Source organism: Capra hircus, chromosome 10 (assembly GCF_001704415.2).
Source record: "Capra hircus breed San Clemente chromosome 10, ASM170441v1, whole genome shotgun sequence".
NCBI classification, from domain to species: Eukaryota; Metazoa; Chordata; class Mammalia; order Artiodactyla; family Bovidae; genus Capra; species Capra hircus.
The window spans coordinates 91,305,868-91,329,895 of NC_030817.1; the positions used below are offsets into that span (position 1 = coordinate 91,305,868).

General features: G+C 41.3%; 1 protein-coding gene across 1 annotated transcript in view; it reads left to right on the plus strand.

Moving 5' to 3' along the window:
- The window catches only part of ARSB (arylsulfatase B), a 168,023-nt gene that overhangs the window by 88,464 nt on the left and 55,531 nt on the right, over positions 1 to 24,028 (plus strand). Inside the window, exon 7 of the mRNA XM_018053677.1 lies at positions 15,227 to 15,297. Within this exon, the coding sequence (XP_017909166.1) occupies positions 15,227 to 15,297 (71 nt within the window). The remainder of the gene's footprint in view (positions 1 to 15,226; positions 15,298 to 24,028) is intronic.

The window sequence follows — 24,028 nt, forward strand, 5'->3', positions numbered from 1 at the left end:
GAATCCATCTTTTTCTGCTCTCTTTGGGACCAGGGTTTGATTCTTCTGTTCGAATCCAGGAATGTGTTGTTAATCTCTTCAGCCCTGGCGCGAGTGAAAACCCCTTCAGGGCTTTGGCATCTGATCCTCTCCTTAGTTTCCAACACTGTTGCCAGTTTTCGTCTTTTTGTAATTCTTCACGGGTATTATAATGGAAATTGGAAAAAAAGGGATATTAGGTTCTGCTGGTTTGCCCTGATACTAACCTGAAAGTCCTACCAATTATTTTTTAATAATGAATAGGAAAAGATTGTAATAAAAGTATGATTCAGTTATTGTGAATAATATTGTATCTTTTAGTGTAGGCTACTTTAATATTTAATGATTCCTTAATAAAGCTGCACGTGAAAAATTTCTCTCATATAAAACTCTACATCAGGTGGATTTAAGTTATGTATTTCCTCACCAGTTTTAGTCAAAATGTTTTGATTTCCATAACTAAACACTTTATTCCTGGTAATGTTTGCATGTTAAGATGGCTTTTAAAGGAGCATGGAATTTACGCAAACCCAATATCACCGTCACCCACATAACAAAGAAAACATATCCTGGGAGTAATGTCACTAGTATAATGGTTGAAAAATGTGAACTCTGTGGTTAGATATGGTTCAGATCTGGTCTTTTCCATTTATTATTTGTGTGACCTTGGGCAAGTTACTTTATGCCTCCAAGCATCAGTTTCCCTGTGTGTAAAATGTAACATTAGTGATGCCCACTTCATAGGCATTGACGTGAGGATGTAGTGAAAGAATGTGTATGAAACAGCGCAGAGCCTGGAACATAGTATTAATAACAACTCAATAGCTTCAAGGGAAGATAATAAGGATGATGATAATTCTTGCAGAAAGTTAACAGAATGGAAGTTACTCTGAGGGTGTTTCTTGGATTTTTACTCAATAATTTTGTTTTTCAAAATTTCATGTCTAGAAATATTGCCATGGCTGTTTCTGTTTCTAAAAATCTGAGATTGTCCTCCAGGGTGTGTCTTTTTATGACAGATGGTCAGCAGCTAGTGGTAAAAGAAGTGTAGAATATCATAGCACTTCATTTATTTATGGGAAAGGTTTTACTGCCCCACCCTTCAACTAGTTGGAAAATGAAAGTCAAAAACTGGAAACTCTATTTATAAATGGACAGTGCTGTGATCTCAGTGTCTGAAACTGTAGACTTTTAGAAAATATTTATAGCATATTGGAAACTAGTTACTGATCAGTGTATCCTTGCCCTATTAAAAAAAAAACTAACCCAGAAAACATGAAATTCGGGTAAGTTAAAATTGAATAATGAAATGGCGTTATTGGTCGGGGCATAGACTTGGATTTCTGTGATATTGAATGGTTTGCCTTGGAAACGAACAGAGATCATTCTGTCTTTTTTAAGATTGCATCCAAGTGCTGCATTTCGGACTCTTGTTGACCATGATGGCTACTCCATTTCTTCTAAGGGATTCCTGCCCGCAGTAGTAGATATAATGGTCATCTGAGTTAAATTCACCCATTCCAGTCCATTTTAGTTCGCTGATTCCTAGAATGTCGATGTTCACTCTTGCCATCTCCTGTTTGACCACTTCCAATTTGCCTTGATTCATGGACCTGACATTCCAGGTTCCTATGCAATATTGCTCTTTACAGCATCGGACCTTGCTTCTATCACCAGTCACATCCACAACTGGGTGTTGTTTTTGCTTTGGCTCCATCCCTTCTTTCTTTCTGGAATTATTTCTCCACTGATCTCCAGTAGCATATTGGGCACCTACCGACCTGGGGAGTTCCTCTTTCAGTATCCTATCATTTTGCCTTTTCATACTGTTCATGGGGTTCTCAAGGCAAGAATACTGAAGTGGTTTGCCATTCCCTTCTCCAGTGGACCACGTTCTGTCAGACCTCTCCACCATGACCCTCCCATCTTGGGTGGCCCCACATGGCATGGCTTGGTTTCACTGAGTTAGACAAGGCTGTGGTCCGTATGATTAGATTGGCCTGTTGTCTGTGACTGTGGTTTCAGTCTGTCTGCCCTCTGATGCAGGACTCCAGGAGTTGGTGATGGACAGGGAGGCCTGGCATGCTGCGGTTCATGGGGTCTCAAAGAGTCGGACACGACTGAGAGACTGAACTGTACTGAATGAAATGGCATCAGAGACAACTATATACCATTTTTATAAGTCTTTAAGAGAAGAAGATGGAGAAAAATTATTAATTCTTTTGTTAATAGAGGCATTTGAAGTAAACAGAGATATTTGTTAATGGATCCTTAAAAATAACTGAATGAATGGAAATGTAATATATTTAAAAAGATACTGAGTCCATGTCTACATTTGATGGAGGAGACAATTTAGCATACTGGCTGTGAGTGGGGAATTCAGGAGTTTTCCTGAGTTCCAAACCTGGTCCTGTCACCTGCCCAAACACATGATCTGGTAAGCCACTCAACTGCTCTGTGCCAAGGTTGTGTCTGTCATAACGTAGAAGATTAAATCATGCAAAACCTTTGGAATGGTGTGAAGCACATAATAAATGCTCTCTAAATTCCAGCCACTATTATTCACACGAACTTGGCCGAAACAACCTCCACTCCTCATTCCCAAGTGGCTCAGTGGTAAAGAATCCACCTGCCAATGCAGGAGATGCTGGTTCAGTCCCTGAGTCAGGAAGATCCTCTGGAAGAGGAAATGGCAACCCACTCAAGTATGCATGCCTGAAAAATCCCATGGACAGAGGAACCTGGGGGGCTACAGTCCATAGGATCACAGAGTCGGACCCTTACAGCTCTTTATCTTTGCATAAATCTTCCTGTCGTGGCACTTACTCCCGTGACCATTATTGTCTGCTAGGGCAGGCAGTGAGCATTGTGCAGGAGGAAAGACTCTCTGAACAGTCCCCTAGGTGCCTAGCTTAACAAAGCTGATTAGATGGCTCTGTTTCATTCCTATCAGCCTGGAGCCCAAACATTTGCCCTAATAAAAACACCTGCCATAATAAAATCAGGGCATTCCATGAACTTGTGTGATTACTGGAAAATCATTTTCCATGAACATCATCAGTCATTATTTTTAGATTTACATTTTGCAAATGTAATCAACATTTTAATGGAGATATTATTACGCATACAGCTAAACTATACCATATGCTTAATTCAAAACATCGGGGAAATTCCTAGATAACAAATTGCAATGTATCCTTTTTTATATGCAGTTCATGAGTGGACTGTGTGACTTGGCTGTATTTGACACTGATGCGTTTCTCAAGAGAGACTTTCACTTGGAAAAGAATATCATAATATGTCTTAGAAATTAAAGTTATAGCTACATCAGTGTATTTCTAAGGGGAACTCTTGCCAAGAAAGAGGGAAAGATAGGAATATTAATGTTCCATTGTTTTACATATTATTCATATAGCTTATCTAGGCTTTAGTCTTGTATCTGTGATTATATTCTTTCCATGTTTACAGAGTCAGGATCTGATTCTCCAACAAAAGGTGTTGTCATTGTTTTTAAGCTACCAGCTTATTCAGTTCAGTTCAGTCACTCAGTCATGTCCGACTCTTCACGACCCCATGGGCTACAGAACGCCAGGCCTCCTTGTCCGTCACCAACTCCCAGAGCTTACTCAAACTCATGTCCATTGAGTCAGTGATACCATCCAACCATCTCATCCTGTTGTCCCCTTCTCTTCCTACCTTCAGTCTTTCCCAGGATCAGGGTCTTTTCCAATGAGTCAGTTCTTCACATCAGGTGGCCGAAGTATTGGAGTTTCAGCCTCAGCATCAGTCCTTCCAATGAACGCCCAGGACTGATCTCTTTTAGGATGGACTGGTTGGATCTCCTTGCAGTCCAAGGGACTCTCAAGAGTCTTCTCCAACACCACAGTTCAAAAGCATCAATTCTTCAGCACTCAGCTTTCTTTATAGTCCAACTCTCACATCCATACATGACTACTGGAAAAACAATAGCTTTGACTAGACAGACCTTTGTTGGCAAAGTAATGCCTCTGCTATTTAATATGCTGTCTAGGTTGGTCATAACTTTTTTTCCAAGGAGCAAGTGTCTTTTAATTTCATGGCTGCAATCACCATCTGCAGTGATTTTGGAGCCCCCCAAAATAAAGTCTCTCACTGTTTCCACTGTTTCCCATCTATTTGGCATGAAGTGATGGGACCAGATGTCATGATCTTAGTTTTCTGAATGTTGAGTTTTAAGCCAACTTTTTCACTCTCCTGTTTCACTTTCATCAAGAGACTCTTTAGTTCTTCTTCACTTTCTGCCATAAGGGTGGTGCATCTGCATATCTCTGGTTATTGATATTTCTCCTGGCAATCTTGATTCCAGCTTGTGCTTCATCCAGCCCAGCGTTTCTCATGATGTGCTCTGCATATAAGTTAAATGAGCAGGGTGACATTATATAGCCTTGATGTACTCCTTTCCTGATTTGGAACCAGTTTAGTGTTCCATGTCCAGTTCTAACTGTTGCTTCCTGACCTGCATACAGATTTCTTGGGAGGCAGGTCAGGTGGTCTGTTATTCCCATCTCTTGAAGAATTTTCCATAATTTGTTGTGATTCACACAGTCAAAGGCTTTGGCAAAGTCAATAAAATAGAAGTAGATGTTTTTCTGTAACTCTCTTGCTTTTTTGAAGATCTAGTGGATGTTGGCAATCTGATTTCTGGTTCCTCTGACTTTTCTAAATCCAGCTTGAACATCTAGAAGTTCATGGTTCACATACTGTTGAAGCCTAGCTTGGAGAATTTTGAGCATTAGTCTGCTAGCGTGTGAAATGAGTGCAATTGTGCAGTAGTTTGAGCATTCTTTGGCATTGCCCTTCTTTGGGATTGGAATGTAAACTGACCTTTTCCAGTCCTGTGGCCACTGCTGAGTTTTCCAAATTTGCTAGCATATTGAGTGCAGCACTTTTACAGCATCATCTTTCAGGATTTGAAATAGCTCAACTGGAATTCCATCACCCCCTTAGCTTTGCTTATAGTGATACTTCTTAAGGCCCACTTGACTTTGCATTCCAGGATGTCTGGCTCTAGGTGAGTGATCACACCATTGTGATTATCTGGATCGTGCAGATCTTTTTTGTATAGTTCTTCTATGTATTTTTGCTGCCTCTTCTTAATATCTTCTGCTTCTGTTAGGTCTATACCATTTCTGTCCTTTATTGTGCCCATCTTTGCAGGAAATAGTCCCTTGGTATCTCTAATTTTCTTGAAGAGATCTCTAGTCTTTCAGTACTTACTATACAGCCCAAGCACTTTGCATATGTTTCCCTGCTTAATTCTCGTATAACCTTGTAAGTAGGTACTTTTATCCACCTCCTGCTAGAGAGAAAAGGCTCAAGTGTATATAATCTTGTGGAGTTGAGATGCAGACCCTGAAAGGCTACGCTCTTAAAGACAGTGCAGGGCTTCACATGAGACAGTGAAGCCTTCAGAACTGGTGGAGGGGAGGCCATAATCTACGGAAGCAATTGACATTGTCCACTTTCTAGTGCTTTCTTTGTGTGGAAATGAAACTTTTGAAAAGTGTGATATCCAAAAAAATCACGAAAAACCAGAATAATTGTAGCATTACCTATAAATACATATAAACAGATATGTTAGAAGATAAAAGTTACCACACTATAACAGTGATCAATCCCATGAACATTTAATGAGTTTTGTTTGGCTATTATTTATTCTGCAAAGATTGTGATGATTATACAGTTGATATTGCTGAAAGCTGTTTTGAATATAGAAAACATTTCCCCCACCCCATAGCTCACTTTGTTACACACACCTTTATGGAAGAAATCGTATCATATGCTAAAAGTTTGTGTTCAAGGTACTTATTCAAGGGAATATAAAGGAAATGGATGTAAGAAGTTATCAACATCCTTCATCAAAAGGATGAAGGAAGTTTCCTTCCTTTGAAGAAGGAAAGGAAGTCTTATAGAATTATACATGGGCTCATTACATAAATATCCTAAAAGCTTAGCCCTCATCTTTTTGTTCTACAAAAAACCCCCCAAAATTTAGAATATATAATCAGATGTGGTGCCCTCAGATAGCAAGGCTTGAGATTGGTGATTCTCATCCTAAACTGTGTGGGAGAATCAGCTGTATTTTTGTGTACGTATGTGTATGTTTGTTACTGAAGTATAGTTACTGTACAATATTATATAAATTATAAGTATATACTGTAGAGATTCACAATTTTTGAACATTATTTTCCACTTATAGTTATTATAAAATGTTGGCTATATCCCCTATGTTGTACAATATATTCTTGTAGCTTGCATACAACAATACTAGGCGTAATAGTTTGTACCTCCAGACCCACCTTCCCTCTCCCTACTGGTAACTGCTACTTTGTTCTATCATTCTATATGTCTGTGAGTCCATTCCCTTCTTGTTATATTCACTAGTTTGTTGTATTTTTTATATTTAAAGTGAAGTACCCACTCCAGTACTCATGCCTGGAGAATCCCACGGATGGAGGAGCCTGGTAGGCTACAGTCCATGGAGGCGGAAAGAGTCGGACACAACTGAGCGACTTCGCTTTCATAGTTGATTTACAATATTGTGTTGGTTTCTGATGTACAGCAAAGTGATTCATATATATACATGTATATATTTTTCTTTTTCAAATTCCTTTCCATTATAGGTTATTACAAGATACTGCATGTAGTTCCTGGTGCTGTATAGTTGGACCTTGTTGTTTATCTGTTTTTTATATGGTAGTTTGTATCTAACAGTCCCAAACTCCTCAATGATCCCTCCTTACCCCTTTCCCTTTTAGCCACCATAAATATGTTTTCTGTGTCTGTGAGTCTGTTTCTGTTTTGTATATAGATTCATTTGTATAATTTTTTAGATTCCACATATAAGTGGCATTTTTGTCCTCTGTCTTACTTCACTTAGTATGGTATCCATGTTGCTGCAAATGGCATTATTTCATTCTTTTTTTATGACTATGTAATATTCTATTGTGTAATATATATGCATATATGCCACATTTTGTTTATGTACATATGTATTCATCTGTCAGTAAACACTAGGTTGGTTCTACATCTTGGCTATTATAAACAGTGCTGCTATGAACATTGGGCTGCTGTCTTTTTAATTAGGGTTTTCATCTTTTCAGTATATATGCCCAGGCACGGGGCTGTTGAATCGTCTTGCCACTCTATTTTTAGCTTTCTAAGGAACCTCTATACTGTTTTTCATAGTGGCTGCACCAATTTACATTCTAACCAGCAGTGTAGAAAGGTTTGCTTTTCTTAGACGTTTTAATGATAATCATTTTGACCAGTGTGATGTGATACCTTATTGTGGTTTTGATTTGTGTTTCTCTAATAACTAGTGATATTGAGCATTTTTTCATGTGCCTATTGACCATTTTTATGTCTTCTTTGGAGAGATATCTATTTAGGTCTTGTGCCTATTGTTCAATTGCATTGTTTGGTTTTTTGTTATTGAATTATGTACTGAGTTTGTATATTTTGGAAATTAAGCCCTTGTCAGTAGCATCATTTGCAAATATTTTCTCCCATTATATAGGTTGTCTTTTCATTTTATTGATGGTTTTCTTTGCTGCAAAAGCTTATAAGTCTGATTAGGTCCCATTTGTTTCTTTCTGCTTTGATTCACTGCCCTGGGAGACTGACCTAAGAAAAATATTGGTACAATTTATATCAGAGAATGCTTTGCCCATATTATCTTCTAGGAATTTTATAGTATCATGATCATGTCTTCTATTTAAGTCTTTAAGGCATTTTCAGTTTATTATTGTGTATGGTGTGAGGGAGTATTTAACTTCAGTGATTTACATGCAGCTGTCCAGCTTTCCCAGCACCACTTGCTGAAGTGTGGTACTTTTTAAGATTCCACGTAGAATGGTATCATCCAGTATTTGTCTTTCTCTGTCTTACTTCACTTAGCGTAATACCTTTCAGGTCCATCCATGTTGTTACAAATGGCAAAATGCCTCTCTTTTTTAGGGTTGAATAGTATTCCATTCTGTATATATAACACATCTTTTTTACTCATCCATGTGTTGGTGAAAACTTACTTCCATATCTTGGCAATCATAAATTTGCTGGGTCATATGGTAGTTCTGTTTTTAGTTTTTGAGAAACCTCTATTCTGTTTTCCACAGTGACTGAACCAATTTGCACTCCCACCACAAGCGTATGAGGATTCCCTTTTCTTTGTATCCTCACCAGATGTGTTATTTGTATTCTTTTTGATGATAGCCATTCTGACAGGTGTGAAGTGATATCTCATTGTGGTTTTGATTTGCATTTCCATGATGATTAGTGATGTTGAGTGTCTTTTCATGTGCCTGTTGACCATCTGCGTTTCCTCTTTGGGGCAATGTCTATTCAGTTCTTCTTCCCACTTTTAAATTGGGAGAATCAGTTGTGTTTTTGACAAGGATGCCAATATGGTTCAATTGGGAAGAATAATCTTTTCAATAAATATTACTGGGATACCTAGATATTCACATGCAAAAGGATGAAATTAAATTCCTACCTCACAGAATACACAGAAATTAACTTAAAATGGATCATAGACATGAAAGTAACAACTAAAATTATAACAGTTTTAGAAGAAAACTCTGTGTTTCTTCTAAACATGAGTAAAACTCTGTGACTTTGGATTAGGCAGTTTCTTAGGAAAAAAATACCAAAAAGCAACAAAAGAAAAGAAAAGTTGTTCTAAACCAAAATTTTAAACTTTTTTTTCTGCAAATGATACTATCAAGAAAGTAAAAAAACAACTCACAGACCTGAAGAAAATATTAGCAAATCATGTATCTGATATAGGACTTGTGTTCAGAGTATGTTAAGAATACTTGCAGTCAATCATAAACAGATAAATAGCCCATTTTTTAAATGACCAAAGGATCTGAATAGACATTCCTCCAAAGAAGTTGTATGAATGATCAATATACACATGAAAAGGAAAATGTAAATCAAAACTACAGTGAAATACCACTTCATACCAGCTAGGATGGCTGTAATAAAAAAGACAGACATTTATCAGTACCACTAAGAAAAGGATAGGAAGAGATTGGAATGCTCATACATAGCTAGTAAGAGTGTAAGATGGTGCAGCTGCTTTGAAAAATAGTTGAGCAGGCCCTTAAAAGTTTAAATATATAAAGTAGATGTAACAAGTCTACTCCTAGATACACCCCCAAGAGAAAACAGATGCCCATACAAAATCCTTTACATAAGTATTTACAAGAGGCAAAAAAAGGAGAAGTGACTCAAATGTCCATAAAATGATGAGTAGATAAAGACGTTATGATGTATCCATACGATGACTATTCTTCAGCCATTTTAAAGGAAGATGTACTGATACATGCTATAAAATGGATGTACCTTGAAGACGTTATAAATCATATGGTTTGTAAATTATATTGCAGTAAATCTAATTTGACAAAATAATCAACTTGGATACTTTTGTAAATCTTTATGCCCAAGCTGAACCCCAGATCAATGAGATCATTCTATTCTGATGAAACTCAAGCATCAGATTTTTTAAAGCTCCCCAGGTGATTGCATTGTGTAGCCAAGACTGAGATTCACAGCTCTAGAATCAGCTCTAATCTAGATGAGCTTCTAATTTAGGAAACTAGAGAAGGCAATGGCACCCCACTCCAGCACTCTTGCCTGGAAAATCCCATGGACAGAGGAGCAGTCCATGGGGTCGCTAAGAGTTGGACACGACTGAGCGACTTCACTTTCACTTTTCACTTTCATGCATTGGAGAAGGAAATGGCAACCCACTCCAGTGTTCTTGCCTGGAGAATCCCAGGGACAGGGAGCCTGATGGGCTGCCGTCTATGGGGTTGCACAGGGTCGGACACAACTGAAGCGACTTAGCAGCAGCAGCAGCAGCAGAAAAGTTCAGATCCCAGTAAGAGGACTCCAGGAAATTTCCACCAGTCTCACTACTCGAAGTGTGGTCCTCAGACCAGTATCACTGGGGAACCAGTTAAAAGTGTAGATTCCTGGACAGCCTTCACCCTGGCTCTAGTAAATCAGAATCCACAATTTAACAAGAGCCTCAAGTAATCTAGGGCTTCCCTGGTAGCTCAGAGGTTAAAGCATCTGCCTGGAATGCGGGAGACCCGGGTTCGATCCCTGGGTCAGGAAGATCCCCTGGAGAAGGAAATGGCAACCCACTCCAGTACTCTTGCCTGGAGAATCCCATGGATGGAGGAGCCTGGTAGGCTATAGTCCATGGGGTTGCAAAGTCAGACACGACTGAGCGACTTCACTTTCCAAGTAATCCAAAGTTTGAGAAGCACTGCCCCAGGTTAATGATTTGCAATCTTGGCTGCATGTTGGAATCATTTGTAAGTTATACTGATGCCTGGGTTCCACCCCCCAGTGAGCTACTGGTACGAGGTACAGCACCTGGATTTTAGAAGCTTCTAGGTGATTTTAATGTGATACAAATTGAGAATAACTGGTATAAACATACTGTTTGGGGACATTTAGTGGCAAAAAGGAGAAAAGATAAGATATTTTAAAATAAAATATATTTTGTTTTTAACATAAAGGATTGACGAACATGCCTAAACAAATGGAGATTATTGATGTCAAATATTTCCGGAAGTGCAGGGAAGGAGTGGGAGTAAGATAATAGTAGGGAAGGTTTGCCCTAAAAAGACATTGAAAAAGCAAAAATAATAAAAGACCAAGCATTTTCCCTCCAAGTACAAGAGTGAGATCTCTTTTTATAACATACGATTATTAGAGACTATGCAAATCTAAGTGGCCGAGGATCTGTGAGTTCTTGGGAGAAGTGTGTTTTTAAATTGTACCAGAAGATGTTCAGCAGCTACTTACTGAACTCTTCTGTTTTTTTGCTATTTAAAAAAGAGTGTTAATATATTAATTCAGCAATAGGTAATCCTTCCCAATAACCAGGGCACCAGTGTCCCAGTATTGGTGTCCAGTCTCTCAGTTCTGGGGAGATTGAATGCCTGCAGACAGTGGAAGCTGAGCTGGGTGGGAGGTGTTCCTCCTGGGCGTGAAGGACTCCCCTCGCCAACAATGGGCCTCCCCTTGTTAGGACCAGAGTCTCTCTGCCTTCACTGGTCTTTGCAGAATCATGACTCTAAAGTGTCTCCTAGACAGAGTCACAAAGCTCGCAGAGTTGGTCTTCGAGATCTCTCATTTCATCCCCCTCCACCAGCCTTAGTCTCCACGTGCTCTTCCCCAGGTGACTTGAGTCTACTCTGTTTCAGCATCAATAGACGGCACCCTTGTCTCCATTGAAATGAGCCACGTGGGTTCTGTGACTTCTGGAGTCGGGGTGGGTGTGTGCGTGTGCGTGTGTGTGTCTGTGTGTGCGCGTGTGTGTCTATGTGTGCGCGTGTGTGTGCGTGTGTGTGTCTGTGTGTGCGTGTGTGTGCGTGTCTGTGTGTGCATGTGTGTGCGTGTCTGTGTGTGCATGTGTGTGTCTGTGTGTGCGTGTGTGTCTGTGTGTGCATGTGTGTGTGTCTGTGTGTGCGCGCGTGTATGTGTGTGTCTGTGTGTGCACACGTGTGTGTGTCTGTGTGTCGGTGCCCTAGTGATCTGTGCTAACTTAGTGCCTAACTGTTAAAGGAAACCCGCAGCCCCCTTTCCTTCCTTCCTCCTCCTCCTCCAGCTTTTCTGCCTCCGTCCTTTCTCCCTAACATCTCCCTCTCTTTTTCCTCTTATTCCCTCCATCTTAGGCACTCAGACCCTGAACCCTTTACCAAAATGACAGGAGTGACATATGTGTTGAGACTTGAGAACCAACCCAGTGACCATAATACCTTTAAGTGTGTTTTCTACCTTTTGTTAAAGAAAGGTCTGATCTTAAACATACCAGGACATTTCTACATGCTGAGAGGGAAATCACATGATCAGTTATCATCAGTATGTGATAGCACAAGTAAGTAGCATGCAATTAAATTCCACAAATCAAATAGTGTGTTTAAATACTGCAGGTTCAACATAGTTATGGGTCATTTTCCTGTCTTTAAATTTCCAAATTCTGTAAACTATCTGAGTTTTCTCTTTTCATGCTTTTTAAAGTCTTTATGAAGTAATAAAAATGTTCGCAAGTTATATACTATCTTAAAAAGAATCTTAAAATTTTTCTGATTACAATAATGATGCATGCCAGCTGTATAAAGCACTGTCAAAAGACTTGTAGTGTCCCAACCCATCCCCCCATCCCAGCTAATAGTTTGGTGTTCATTTTATCATGTTTCCATTATCACCATCTTCCCTTTACATGTATGTATGCATTAAAAAAAAAATCCACCTGGAGATATTTCTAAAATCCATCACTTTCCAAAGGACTAGCCCCAGGGAATAGGTACATGAGCTTGTCTAAGGATTTTAATAACTTCTCATATTTTGATGTGGGGTAACTTGCCTGGAAAATCCCATGGACGGAGGAGCCTGGTAGGCTGCAGTCCATGGGGTCGCTAAGAGTCAGACACGACTGAGCAGCTTCACTTTCACTTTTCACTTTCATGCATTGGAGAAGGAAATGGCACTCCAGTGTTCTTGCCTGGAGAATCCCAGGGATGGTGGAGCCTGGTGGGCTGCCGTCTATGGGGTCCCACAGAGTCGGACACGACTGAAGTGACTTAGCAGCACCAACCCAAAGTTTGGGCTTCCCAGGTGGCCCTAGTGGTAAAGAACCCACTTGCCAATGCAGGAGGCTTAAGAGACATGGGTTCGATCTCTGGGTCAAGAATATCCCCTGGAAGAGGGCATAGCAACCCTCCAAGAACTCCAGTGTTCTTGCCTGGAGAATCCCATGGACAGAGGAGCCTGGCAGTCCATAGGGTCTCAAAGAGTCAGACATCACTGAAGAGACAGCACGCACACGACCCGAGATTTATAATTCAGTTCCTTTAAATGTACATGTAGTTTTCTTGACTTATTTAATAACTTGAAGTCTCTAATGGTATTTGGTTATTGTTTAAGTCACTTGTCTTATTTTGTATTTCCTTGGCTTATATCTCTGACCACGTCCTTATCAAAATATTCTGGTTAGTAGATTTTAAAAAGTAGCATCACTACATACGTGACTTAAGAAGGTTGGTTGACTTTTGGTTTTTTCACTCCTGTCTGCATCATGAGATTCTACCTGCGATGATTTTCCCCAGCAAATAATTCATCACTGGGATTACTCACAACCTTTAGTGTTCAAAATTCATCTCTTGCTATTAAGATTCATTATTTTGCAATATCTGTGCCTCTTCTGAATAATGAAAAAAATGAAATGAATGATATACAGATAAATTCCCTTTAAAAATTATTGGAAAAATATCTTTTATTTAACCATGCCTACTACTTTGGAGTATTCCAGTGAGCTCTACTTATAAAGATGAGAAATCTGGGAGTTCCTCCACCTTCTTCCTTGTCTTTGTTTTTTGGATTGAATGAATTCTGCTTTGTTTTAGTCCAGAAAAGTCATACCTTTGTTTCTAAGTTACCTAAAATTTTAACATGTAAATTTTACTTTGCTAAAATCTAAATTGAATGAACAGTTGTATCCTTCTCCAAATAATACAAAGACTTTCAAATGTTTTTATTCTGATTTCCCCTCCTGACTTACTTTCTATTTTTATCAACCAGATTTTAGCTCTGTTTGCTTGCTTTTTTTAACCTCACGAATTAGACATCACCATTCTGTTAAGATTTCCTTATATTCATCTGGTTTTTTTTCTTTTTTTGCTTATCATCCCTACTTACATTCAGAGCTTCTGGGATGAAACCCTAGTTCCTATCATTTTGGATTGGTTGACAGTCTCCATGATACACAGGTCATTCATTAGTTAAATGTCTCAGGAGGAAAATGAGGAGTCCCAGGAAATAGCCCCCCCCCCACATGCACAGGGCTGCCCCCAGGCCTAGAAGCATCCTTGTATATTTTCCTCCCATTCTCTAGTTAGAGGGTTTTATGGAGTAAAGAGGAAAAAGGAACTCTTATAGAATCCTGAAGTTAAATATATTCACTTTAAAGGATTGTTTCTTATTCTGAGACTGTATTTGTCCTAGCTTTTGTTGCCATTAAAATTGCCTTTGTTTTGTAAAATAATGGATGGTGATGGTAGTTGAAAGTTTTTTTGGTTTTGTTTTTTATTCATGAGGTTTGTTTTAAGTTTTCCATACTTGGCAAATATAACATTGCCGTTCACAACCCAGATTTTTTGAAAATGTATGAGTCCTTGAAATCCTAAACCACTGCTGTAGACAACTAACTGTGGGTTTGGGATGTGGACATTGAAGCATGTATTCTTGGTTACATTAGGGGCTTTATTGGTTATTCAGATGTGGAATAATCCTGTATTATTAGTAGTTCTTTGCAACGTTCTGTTGTGTTATCAAGTAGTCCTTTGAAGTCTCCCAACAATTGACATTATGTCTAAGAACTTCTTCCATAAGGCTGGATCTAAACAAGCAAAGTGATCTGGGTGCTTTTTGCACACCCTGTGTACAACTGGTGATGTTTATGCTCCCAATTTTTTAAAAACACTCACAACCAAATATTTGGCCAATAACTCACTATGTGCCTTTCTCATCTGAAACATGAGCAGGTTGAACTGCTCTCCGAGTTTGTTTTCAACACTAATGTGAGTTGCGATTGCATTTGCACATATATCTAAAAATTTTTTAAAGTCTTAAAGAGATATAACTATTTCATATGTATTTATATTGCATATAAGTTTCACACTGTAAATTTAGATGCGGAAGACACTCATTTTTCTCATATGGGCTCATCTGAAAGGCGTCCTGCACCTGTGATCTGGGCACTGCCATCTTAGCAGGCGCTGTTTCTTCCTTTCCCTGTGAGTGTTCAGTGTGGAGTCTACACTGGCGTTCTCATTTCACTGCGGTAACGAATGGTCGTGTCTAAATACAGTCACAGTTTTTATTGCAAAGGGTCACGGAACTCACCTTTGTAGTGGTCACGTGCTTGGCACTGAAGTTGTCCTGTAAACATTCAGTCATGGTGGCAGTGTAGACAAACGATGGCTACTTGAAGACGCACAACCACAGAGTTTGGAGGCCTCTGAATTCATGACAGAGTTGTTAACTGGCAGTTTTGGTATTTCCTATAAGTACAAGGAAAGGAAGTATTACAGTCACTCATAGCCATTTGAAAGAGGAAATTAATGTTTTCTAAAAAATTCTTTTTCAGTGAAGGAAGCCCGTCTCCCAGAATGGAGCTGCTGCACAATATCGACCCAAACTTTGTAGACGTTTCACCATGTGAGTACGCTGTTTATTGCTACTAACTGACATCTCTTTGGCTTACAAAGATGGTTTTATTGCCTAGTGTCTCTCTAGCCTAATTCTCCTTTTCTGCTTGAGATTGCTGTAAAAGTAAACATTTCTCCATGGCTCCTGTGGCACCGATGTCACTGGGCTTTGTTGACACAAACGGTGAATGCTGCTAATGAGCTGTGTGAACTTCTAAGACATTTCCCTCCCCGAGCCCCAGCTTTCCCATCTATAAAAGGAGAACCCATCTCTGATAAGCCAGTTCCCTCTCTGAGCCCCAGCTTTCCCATCTATAAAAGGAGAACCCATCTCTGATAAGCCAGTTCCCTCCCCGAGCCCCAGCTTTCCCATCTATAAAAGGAGAACCCATCTCTGATAAGCCAGTTCCCTCCCCGAGCCCCAGCTTTCCCATCTATAAAAGGTGAACCCATCTCTGATAAGCCAGTTCCCTCTCTGAGCCCCAGCTTTCCCATCTATAAAAGGAGAACCCATCTCTGATAAGCCAGTTCCCTCTCTGAGCCCCAGCTTTCCCATCTATAAAAGGAGAACCCATTGCTGCCCTATAAATAAATTCTTCAGTACTATTTTTCGAGATTCTGTATATGTGCATTAGAATATAATATTTATCTTTCTCTTTCTGACTCACTTCACTCTGTATAATAGGTTCTAGTTTCATCCACCTCATCAGAACTGACTCAAATGCGTCCCTTTTTATGGCTGGGTAATATTCCATCGTGTATATGTACCACAACTTCTTTATCCATTCATCTGTCGATGGACATCTAGGTTGCTTCCATGTTCTAGCTGTTGTAAATAATGCTGCAATGAACATTGGTGTACGTGTATCTTTTTCAATTTTGGTTTCCTCAAGGTATATGTCTAGGAGTGAAATTGCTGGGTCATATGGTGGTTTTATTCCTAGTTTTTTAAGGAATCTCAATACCATCTTCCATAGTGGTTGTATCAATTTACATTCCCACCAACAGTGCAAGAGTGTTCCCTCTTCTCCACACCCTCTCTAGCATTTATTGTTTGTAGACCTTTTGATGATGGCCATTCTGACTGGTGTGAGGTGATATCTCATTGTGGTTTTGATTTGCATTTCTCTAATAATGAGCAATGTTGAGCATCTTTTAATGTGTTTGCAATGGAAAAACAGACATAGAGAATAGACTTATGGGGAGAGGGGAGGAGAGGGTGAGATGTATGCAAAGAGTAACATGGAAACTTTCATTACCATATGTAAATAGATAGTCAACGGCAAATTCCCATATGGCCCAGGAAACTCAAACAGGGGCTCTGTACCAACCTAGAGGGGTGGGGTGGGGAGGGAGAAGGGAGGGAGGCTCAAAAGTGAGGAGATATATGTATACCTATGGCTGATTCATGTTGAGGTTTCACAGAAAACAGCAAAATTCTCTAAAGCAATTATCCTTCAATAAAAAAGAAAAAAAATAAGTCAGAAAGAGAAAAGCAAATATCGTATATGACTACATATATGTGGGATCTAGAAAAATGATATAGATTATCTTATTTGCCATGCAGAAACAGAGACACAGACGTAGAGCTCAACCATATGGACCCCAAGGGGGAATAAGAGATGGATGAATTGGGAGGCTGGGATTGACATATATACACAATTGATACCTTGTATAAAATAGATGATTAATTAAGAAATATTACTATGATGACAATATCCCCTCAGCTTGTCTATAGGTTCAATGCAGTCTCTTTTAAAATAGTGGCTGGGTGCAAGTTGAGAATAATTTTTACATTTTTTAAATTTAATTTTTATTTTAGATTGGGATGTGGTTGATTTACAATGTTGTATGGATTTTGGGTGTGCAGCAGGTGGTTCAGTTGTACATATGTGCTTGCACGTCAGTCGCTTCAGCTGTGTCTGATTCATTGCAAATCTTATGAACTATAGCTGCCCCCCCCCCCCCCCCCCCCCCCGCTGCCCTGCCAAGGCTCCTCTGTCCATATGACTGTCCTGGGAAGAATACTAGAGTGGGTTGCCAGTACCTCCTCCAGGGGATCTTCCTGGTCCAGGGATTGAACCCACGTTCCTCCATTTCAGGTACATACTTTGTCCCTGAGCCACCTGGGAAGCCCAAACATGCACATGTATCTATTCTTTTTCAATTTCTTTTCTCATATAGGTTGTTACAGAATACTGCGTGATTTTTACATGTTTTTCAACTTTATCATTACCTATTTTTAGATCTTTTTGAAAAATGAAAATTGTAGAGGGAGGTTCAAGAGGGAGGGGACATATGTGTACCCATAGCTGATTCGTGTTGCTATATGGCAGAAACCAACACAATATTGTAAAGCAATTCTCCTTTGGAAAAAAATGAATGTTTTTTAAAAAAAGGAGAACCCGTCTCTGATAAGCCAGTTCCCTCTCTGAGCCCCAGCTTTCCCATCTACAAAAGGAGAACCCATCTCTGAGCCTCCCTGTAACCACCAGCATAGTGTAGTTATTGCCCCGTTCTTACCTGAGAGTGTCAGAACCTCCTTCCAGAAACTCAAGACCAAATCAGCCAGCTTGAGCATGAGCAAAAGGGGTACGTCAAGGCTGTATATTGTCACCCTGCTTATTTAACTTATATGCAGAGTACATCATGAGAAACGCTGGGCTGGAGGAAGCACAAGCTGGAATCAAGATTGCCAGGAGAAATATCAATAACCTCAGACATGCAGATGACACCACCCTTATGGCAGAAAGTGAAGAACAACTAAAGAGCCTCTTGATGAAAGTGAAAGAGGAGAGTGAAAAAGTTGGCTTAAAACTCAACATTCAGAAAACTAAGATCATGGCATCTGGTCCCATCACTTCATGGCAAATAGATGGGGAAACAATGGAAACAGTGGCTGACTTTATTTTTCTGGGCTCCACAATTGCTGCAGATGGTAATTGCGGCCATGAAACTAAAAGACGCTTACTCCGTGGAAGGAAAGTTGTGACCAGCCTAGACAGCATATTAAAAAGCAGAGACATTACTTTACCAACAAAGGTCTGTCTAGTCAAGGCTATGGTTTTTCCAGTGGTCATGCTGCTAAGTCGCTTCAGTCGTGTCCGACTCTGTGCAACCCCATAGACGGCAGCCCCCCAGGCTCCCCCGTCCCTGGGATTCTCCAGGCAAGAACACTGGAGTGGGTTGCCATTTCCTTCTCCAATGCATGAAAGTGAAAAGTGAAAGTGAAGCTGCTCAGTCGTGTCCGACTCTTAGCGACCCCATGGACTGCAGCCTACCAGGCTCCTCCGTCCATGGGATTTTCCAGGCACGAGTACTGGAGTGGGCTGCCATTGCCTTCTCCATCCAGTGCTCATGTATGGATGTGAAAGTTGGACTATAAAGAAAGCTGAGCACTGAAGAATTGATGCTTTTGAACTGTGGTGTTGGAGTAGACTCTTGAGAGTCCCTTGGACTGCAAGGAGATCCATCCAGTCCATCCTAAAAAAGATCAGTCCTGGTTGTTCATTGGAAGGACTTATGTTGAAGCTGAAACTCCAATCCTTTGGCCACCTGATGCTAAGAGATGACTCACTGGAAAAGACCCTGATGCTGGGAAGGATTGAGGGCAGGAGGAGAAGGGGATGACAGAGGATGAGATGACATCACTGACTTGATGGACATGGGTTTGGGTAGACTTCAGGAGTTGGTGATGGACAGGGAGGCCTGGTGTGTTGTGGTTCATGAGGTCGCAGAGTCGGACACAACTGAGCGACTGAACTGAACTAAAATCAGCCAGCACATCACCTGATCAGGCTGCCCAGGTGCTACCCAGACCTGCCAGGTCTCGTAAACCTGTGATTTTCCTGGCAATCCTGCAACTTAGCTTAATTCTGCCAACTGCCCAAATTAACCCAGAGGGAACCCTATTATTCCTGCAGGGAGAGAGGCCATGTGGTACTCCCACATCCCCATAGGTTGTAATGCGTGCAGTAGCCCTTTATAAGTACATGTGAATGGCCCCAATCCCCTTGTGTCAGAGTTAGGGCCTCGAAAGTGTTGACTAGTAGACCCTTTGCCAGGATCCATCGTCATGCCTCGTTTTGAGACTGTCTGCAGGAAATATTGCTCTGACATTCCCTTCATTCACTTGGGTGCTCCCATGCACTCTTTTAAACATACCACTTCCCCGTGGTTCAGGCTCTTCTTACTGTTTTTGTCCTCTCTAGTCTGTGCTACAACCTGCCTTAGGATTTCCCTGCCCGGAGGATGACCCCACAGTAATTCTGAGTGTGTCACCAGACATCTGGGGCCCAGCTCTCCTTGCCAGTCTCACTCCAAGCCCTTCCTCCATCTTCTCACTCTCCTGGACACTTGCTGTTTCCAAGTATGCAGATCGTCATCCTTAGGCTTTGAGCATGCTTTTCCCTATTCCTTTCACTGCTCCTCCAGAATTTTCCTCATCCCTTAAAACCCAGTACACTTGTCCCACTTCTGTGAATGCTTTCCAGAAACCCCAGAGGAAACAGTGCTCCTTCCCCTCCGCATATATGCGCCCCTTCATATATGTCTCTGTATGTGCTATGCTAAGTTGCTTCAGTCGTGTCTGACTCTCTGTGACCCCATGGACTGTAGCTCCTCTGTCTATGGGATTTCCCAGGGAAGAATACTGGAGTGGGGTGCCATTTCCTCCTCCAGGGGATCTTCCCGACCCAGGGATCGAACCCAGGCCTGCTGCACTGCAGACAGCTTTCTTTACTGCTGAGGCACTGGGGAAGGCCATATCTCTGTATAGCATAGACCAAATTTTCCTGTATGTGCTTACGTTTCCCACTCAGCTGAGAGCTCCTGGACTTTAAGGTTTAGGTAATATTTATCTTTCCATCCTCATAAGTTAACACAAAAACCTGGCACTTGGTAGGTACTCTGTGAGGATTATTTAAAGACTGAGTGGACAGTTGGAGAAGGTCTGGGATGGAATATAGACCACCTAGAATCATTAGACCTGGAAAGGAAACTGTCCTGAGATAGGGAAGAATGGCTATAGGATGGAGAAATTTCTATTTCTATAGGAGTAAACATATGTCAGGAGAGGCAAGGGTAGTAATATATCCAGTATGCTAGCCACTACCCTTGTGCGACTACTGAGCACCTGAAATGTGGCTAACTGTAGATCAGGGTGTGTGTGCTGCAAACCTAAAGCACACATCCGATTTTGAAGACTTCACACAAAAAATATAAAACATATATATATATATGTATATATATTACTGGTTGAAATGGCAGTGCCCTTGTGGCTCAGCTGGTAAAGAGTCCGCCCACAATGTGGGAGACCTGGGTTCGATTCCTGGGTTGGGAAGATCCACTGGAGAAGGGATGGGCTACTCACTCCAGTACGCTTGGGCTTCCCTTGTGGCTCAGCTGGTAAAGAATCCGCCTGCAATGCAGAAGACCTGGGTTTGATCCCTGGGTTGGGAAGAGCCCCTGGAGAAGGGAATGGCTACCTACTCCAGTATTCTGGCCTGGAGAATTCCATGGACTGTATAGTCCATGGGGTCGCGAAGAGTTGGACACAACTGAGTGAATTTCACTTTCATTTCCCTTGGTATATAAGTTTAAATATATTGATTGTAATTTCATCTATTTCCTTTTCCTCTTTCCATGTGCTTAATAGAAAATTTTAAATCACACATGGCATTTGCATTACATTTCTGTTGGTCTGGAAGAATTGTTCTAGAAAGTACTAGGAAATGATTTGATCAGCTTCAGAGGAGCTTCAGGTCTGTGAGAGGATCAGAGACCTCTGGTTACCTACTGTGGAGATGCATCGATCCAGCACACCTGGGGATAGGACACATTCCAGTCCATAACTGGTTCACTACAGCAGTGATGCATAGCCAGGGGCCAGTCAGGTAAGCATCTCTCTGGGTGGTGAGAGAGAATAGTAGCTTAATGCACTGCAAAGCCCAGTATGACGTCCAGGCATGTGCTGAAAAGGCTGCCCATGCCATAATGGCTGTAAGATGTCCTCACCAACTAAGTTCCACCTGCAAATGAGAAGCCTTAACCCCCTTCACTCACTGAGCCGTGTGTTGTCTTGGCATCAGAAGTGGGAGCTTGAGAACTGTATTCCCGTGTGATGGGCCACAGTGCTACTTGCCGCGGGGTTATTAGTATAACCTGCCATGAATTGTTGCCGTCTTCCTTAAAGTGCCTCTAGCAAGGTAACAACACAGGCAAAAGATTTTTCCAGAGTAGGAATTGGGGCATGGAAATCAGAAGAGAAAACTGTCTTAGTCTTGTCATTCATAGATTATGAGGTCGGGAGCAGGTCCCTTCACTTTTCTGGGACTCGGTTTCCCACATATTAATTGATGGATGGAAACCCTTCGCTGCTGTCCCAGATTTAGGACTGCTTTCTGGCCGTCTGCTCCTGTCCCCCGTCTCCTGGAAGCCCACCCCAGGCCTTCCTGTTGACCCTCCCTGCTGCTTGAGGACACTTGCTCTAACTCCTGAGTGTAAGGAGGGGCATTGTCAGGCCCTGGCATCAACATGGAGCCGTATTCACTATCGGTTCACAAAAACGGAGTGTTTCCTACTTTCTGTGCCTGCAGGTAGCAATGTTCCATCTCCTTCTCATCCTCCTATTCATGGGCAACATCATGGGTCTTTTCTGCTCAGTTTCATATCCATTTCAACCCACTGAGGGGCAGAATTAGAAAAAGGGGATCTACCTTTGGGGTCCTGCTCCTTTAGAGGATGACAATACAAGCCCAGTTCCTTTTCTGTGCAGTTAATTTATGGGAAGAAAATTAAATCCAGCTATGAGACAGTATATATTTGTAGGACAGTCAAGACTGCATGTCATATTCATAGAATATGTTTTATGATTATGTTCTACAGGCTTTTGTGGAATAAAATCAGAAGGTAGCCCATGTAGGGCACAAATGAAAGAGAGACGATTGGGTCACTGTTATCATGGAAACATTTCTTTGCTTTCTAATGCCGGCACTTCTCATGTGGTCTGTGCTTACTTATGGGAGAAGAGAGTAATATTCCACCCCCACCTTCCCTAAAGCCACTTCCTTATATGTGAGGTGAAAACTGAATTAAGTGATATCTGAGGTCCCTTCCAGCTTCAGCATTGTGTGGGTCTCTACAGAAATAGGACTTCAACAGAGCAAAGCTGCCTCCTTACCATTTCTTTGTCACTCTGCTAGAAAAGAGACACTTGTTAATAAGCAGTGGTATAGCCAAAGACCTGTCTGTAAGTAGACGAACACAGGTGATAATGTTAAAAACAGTATAAGTGTTAGTCGGTCAGTCATGTCTGACTCTTTGCAACCCCATGGACTGTAGCCCACCAGGCTTCTCTGTCCATGGACTCCTCCAGGCAAGAATACTGGAGTGGGTAGCCATTCCCTTCTCCAAGGGATCTTCCCGACCCAGGGATCAAACCTGCATCTCCTGTGGCGCCTGCACTGGCAGGCAGGTTCTTTACCATCTGAGCCACCAGGGGAAGGAAAACATTATAAGACCTTAGTTCAGTTCAGTCACTCAGTTGTGTCCAACTCTTTGCAGCCCCATGGACTGCAACACGCCAGGCTTCCCTGTCCATCACCAACTCCCGGAGCTTACTCACACTGATGTCCATCGAGTCAGTGATGCCATCTAACCATCTTGTCCTCTGTCGTCCCCTTCTCTTCCCACCTTCAATCTTTTCCAGCATCAGGGTCTTTTCCAGTGAGTCAGTTCTTCGCATCACATGGCCAAAGTATTGGAGTTTCAGCTTCAACAAAAGTCCTTCCAATGATTATTCAGGACTGATTTCCTTTAGGATTGACAGGCTGGATCTCCTTGCAGTCCAAAGGACTCTCAAGAGTCTTCTCCAACACCACAGTTCAAAAGCATCAATTCTTTGCCTCTCAGCTTCCTTTGTAGTCCAACTCTCACATCCATACATGACTACGGGAAAAACCATAGCTTTGACTAGATGGACTTTGTTGGCAAAGTAATGTCTCTGCTTTTTAATATGCTGTCTAGGTTGGTCATAGCTTTTCTTCCAAGGAGCAAGTGTCTTTTAATTTCATGGCTGCAGTCACCATCTGCAGTGATTTTGGAGCCCCCGAAAATGAAGCCTGTCACTGTTTCCATTATTTCCCCATCTATTTGGCATGAAGTGATGGGACCAGATGCCATGATCTTAGTTTTCTGAATGTTGAATTTTAAGGCAACTTTTTCACTCTCCTCTTTCACTTTCATCAAGAGGCTTTTGAGTTCCTCTTCACTTTCTGCCATAAGGGTGGTGTCATCTGCATATCTGAGGTTCTTGATATTTCTCGTGGCAATCTTGATTCCAGCTTGTGCTTCATCCAGCCTGGCATTTTGCCCCATGTACTCTGCATATAAGTTTGCTCCCAGCACTAGAGTAGTGTGAGTTATCACACAATTCTGTTACTACATCCTTCCCACCTTTCTGGCCGCTGTTTGAAACATCACTGCATCACTCAGTTTCCATCTGCTATCTCTCCTTTAGTGGGTCTTGTTGGCAGTGATGGACCAATGTCTCCTCCTATCATGAATTGTAGGAATTGATGTTAGACTTTCCTGAAGGAAGTCCTGCCTTCCACATAGGACCAGAGCCCCTCAAAAGCTGGCCTCTTGCCTTGTAGCATCTATACCACCTCCCCCTTATTCTAAGAGTACAAGTCACCACAGAAGCCCTTCCGACTAGTGGAGTTAGGGTTTTTCCCATGGCC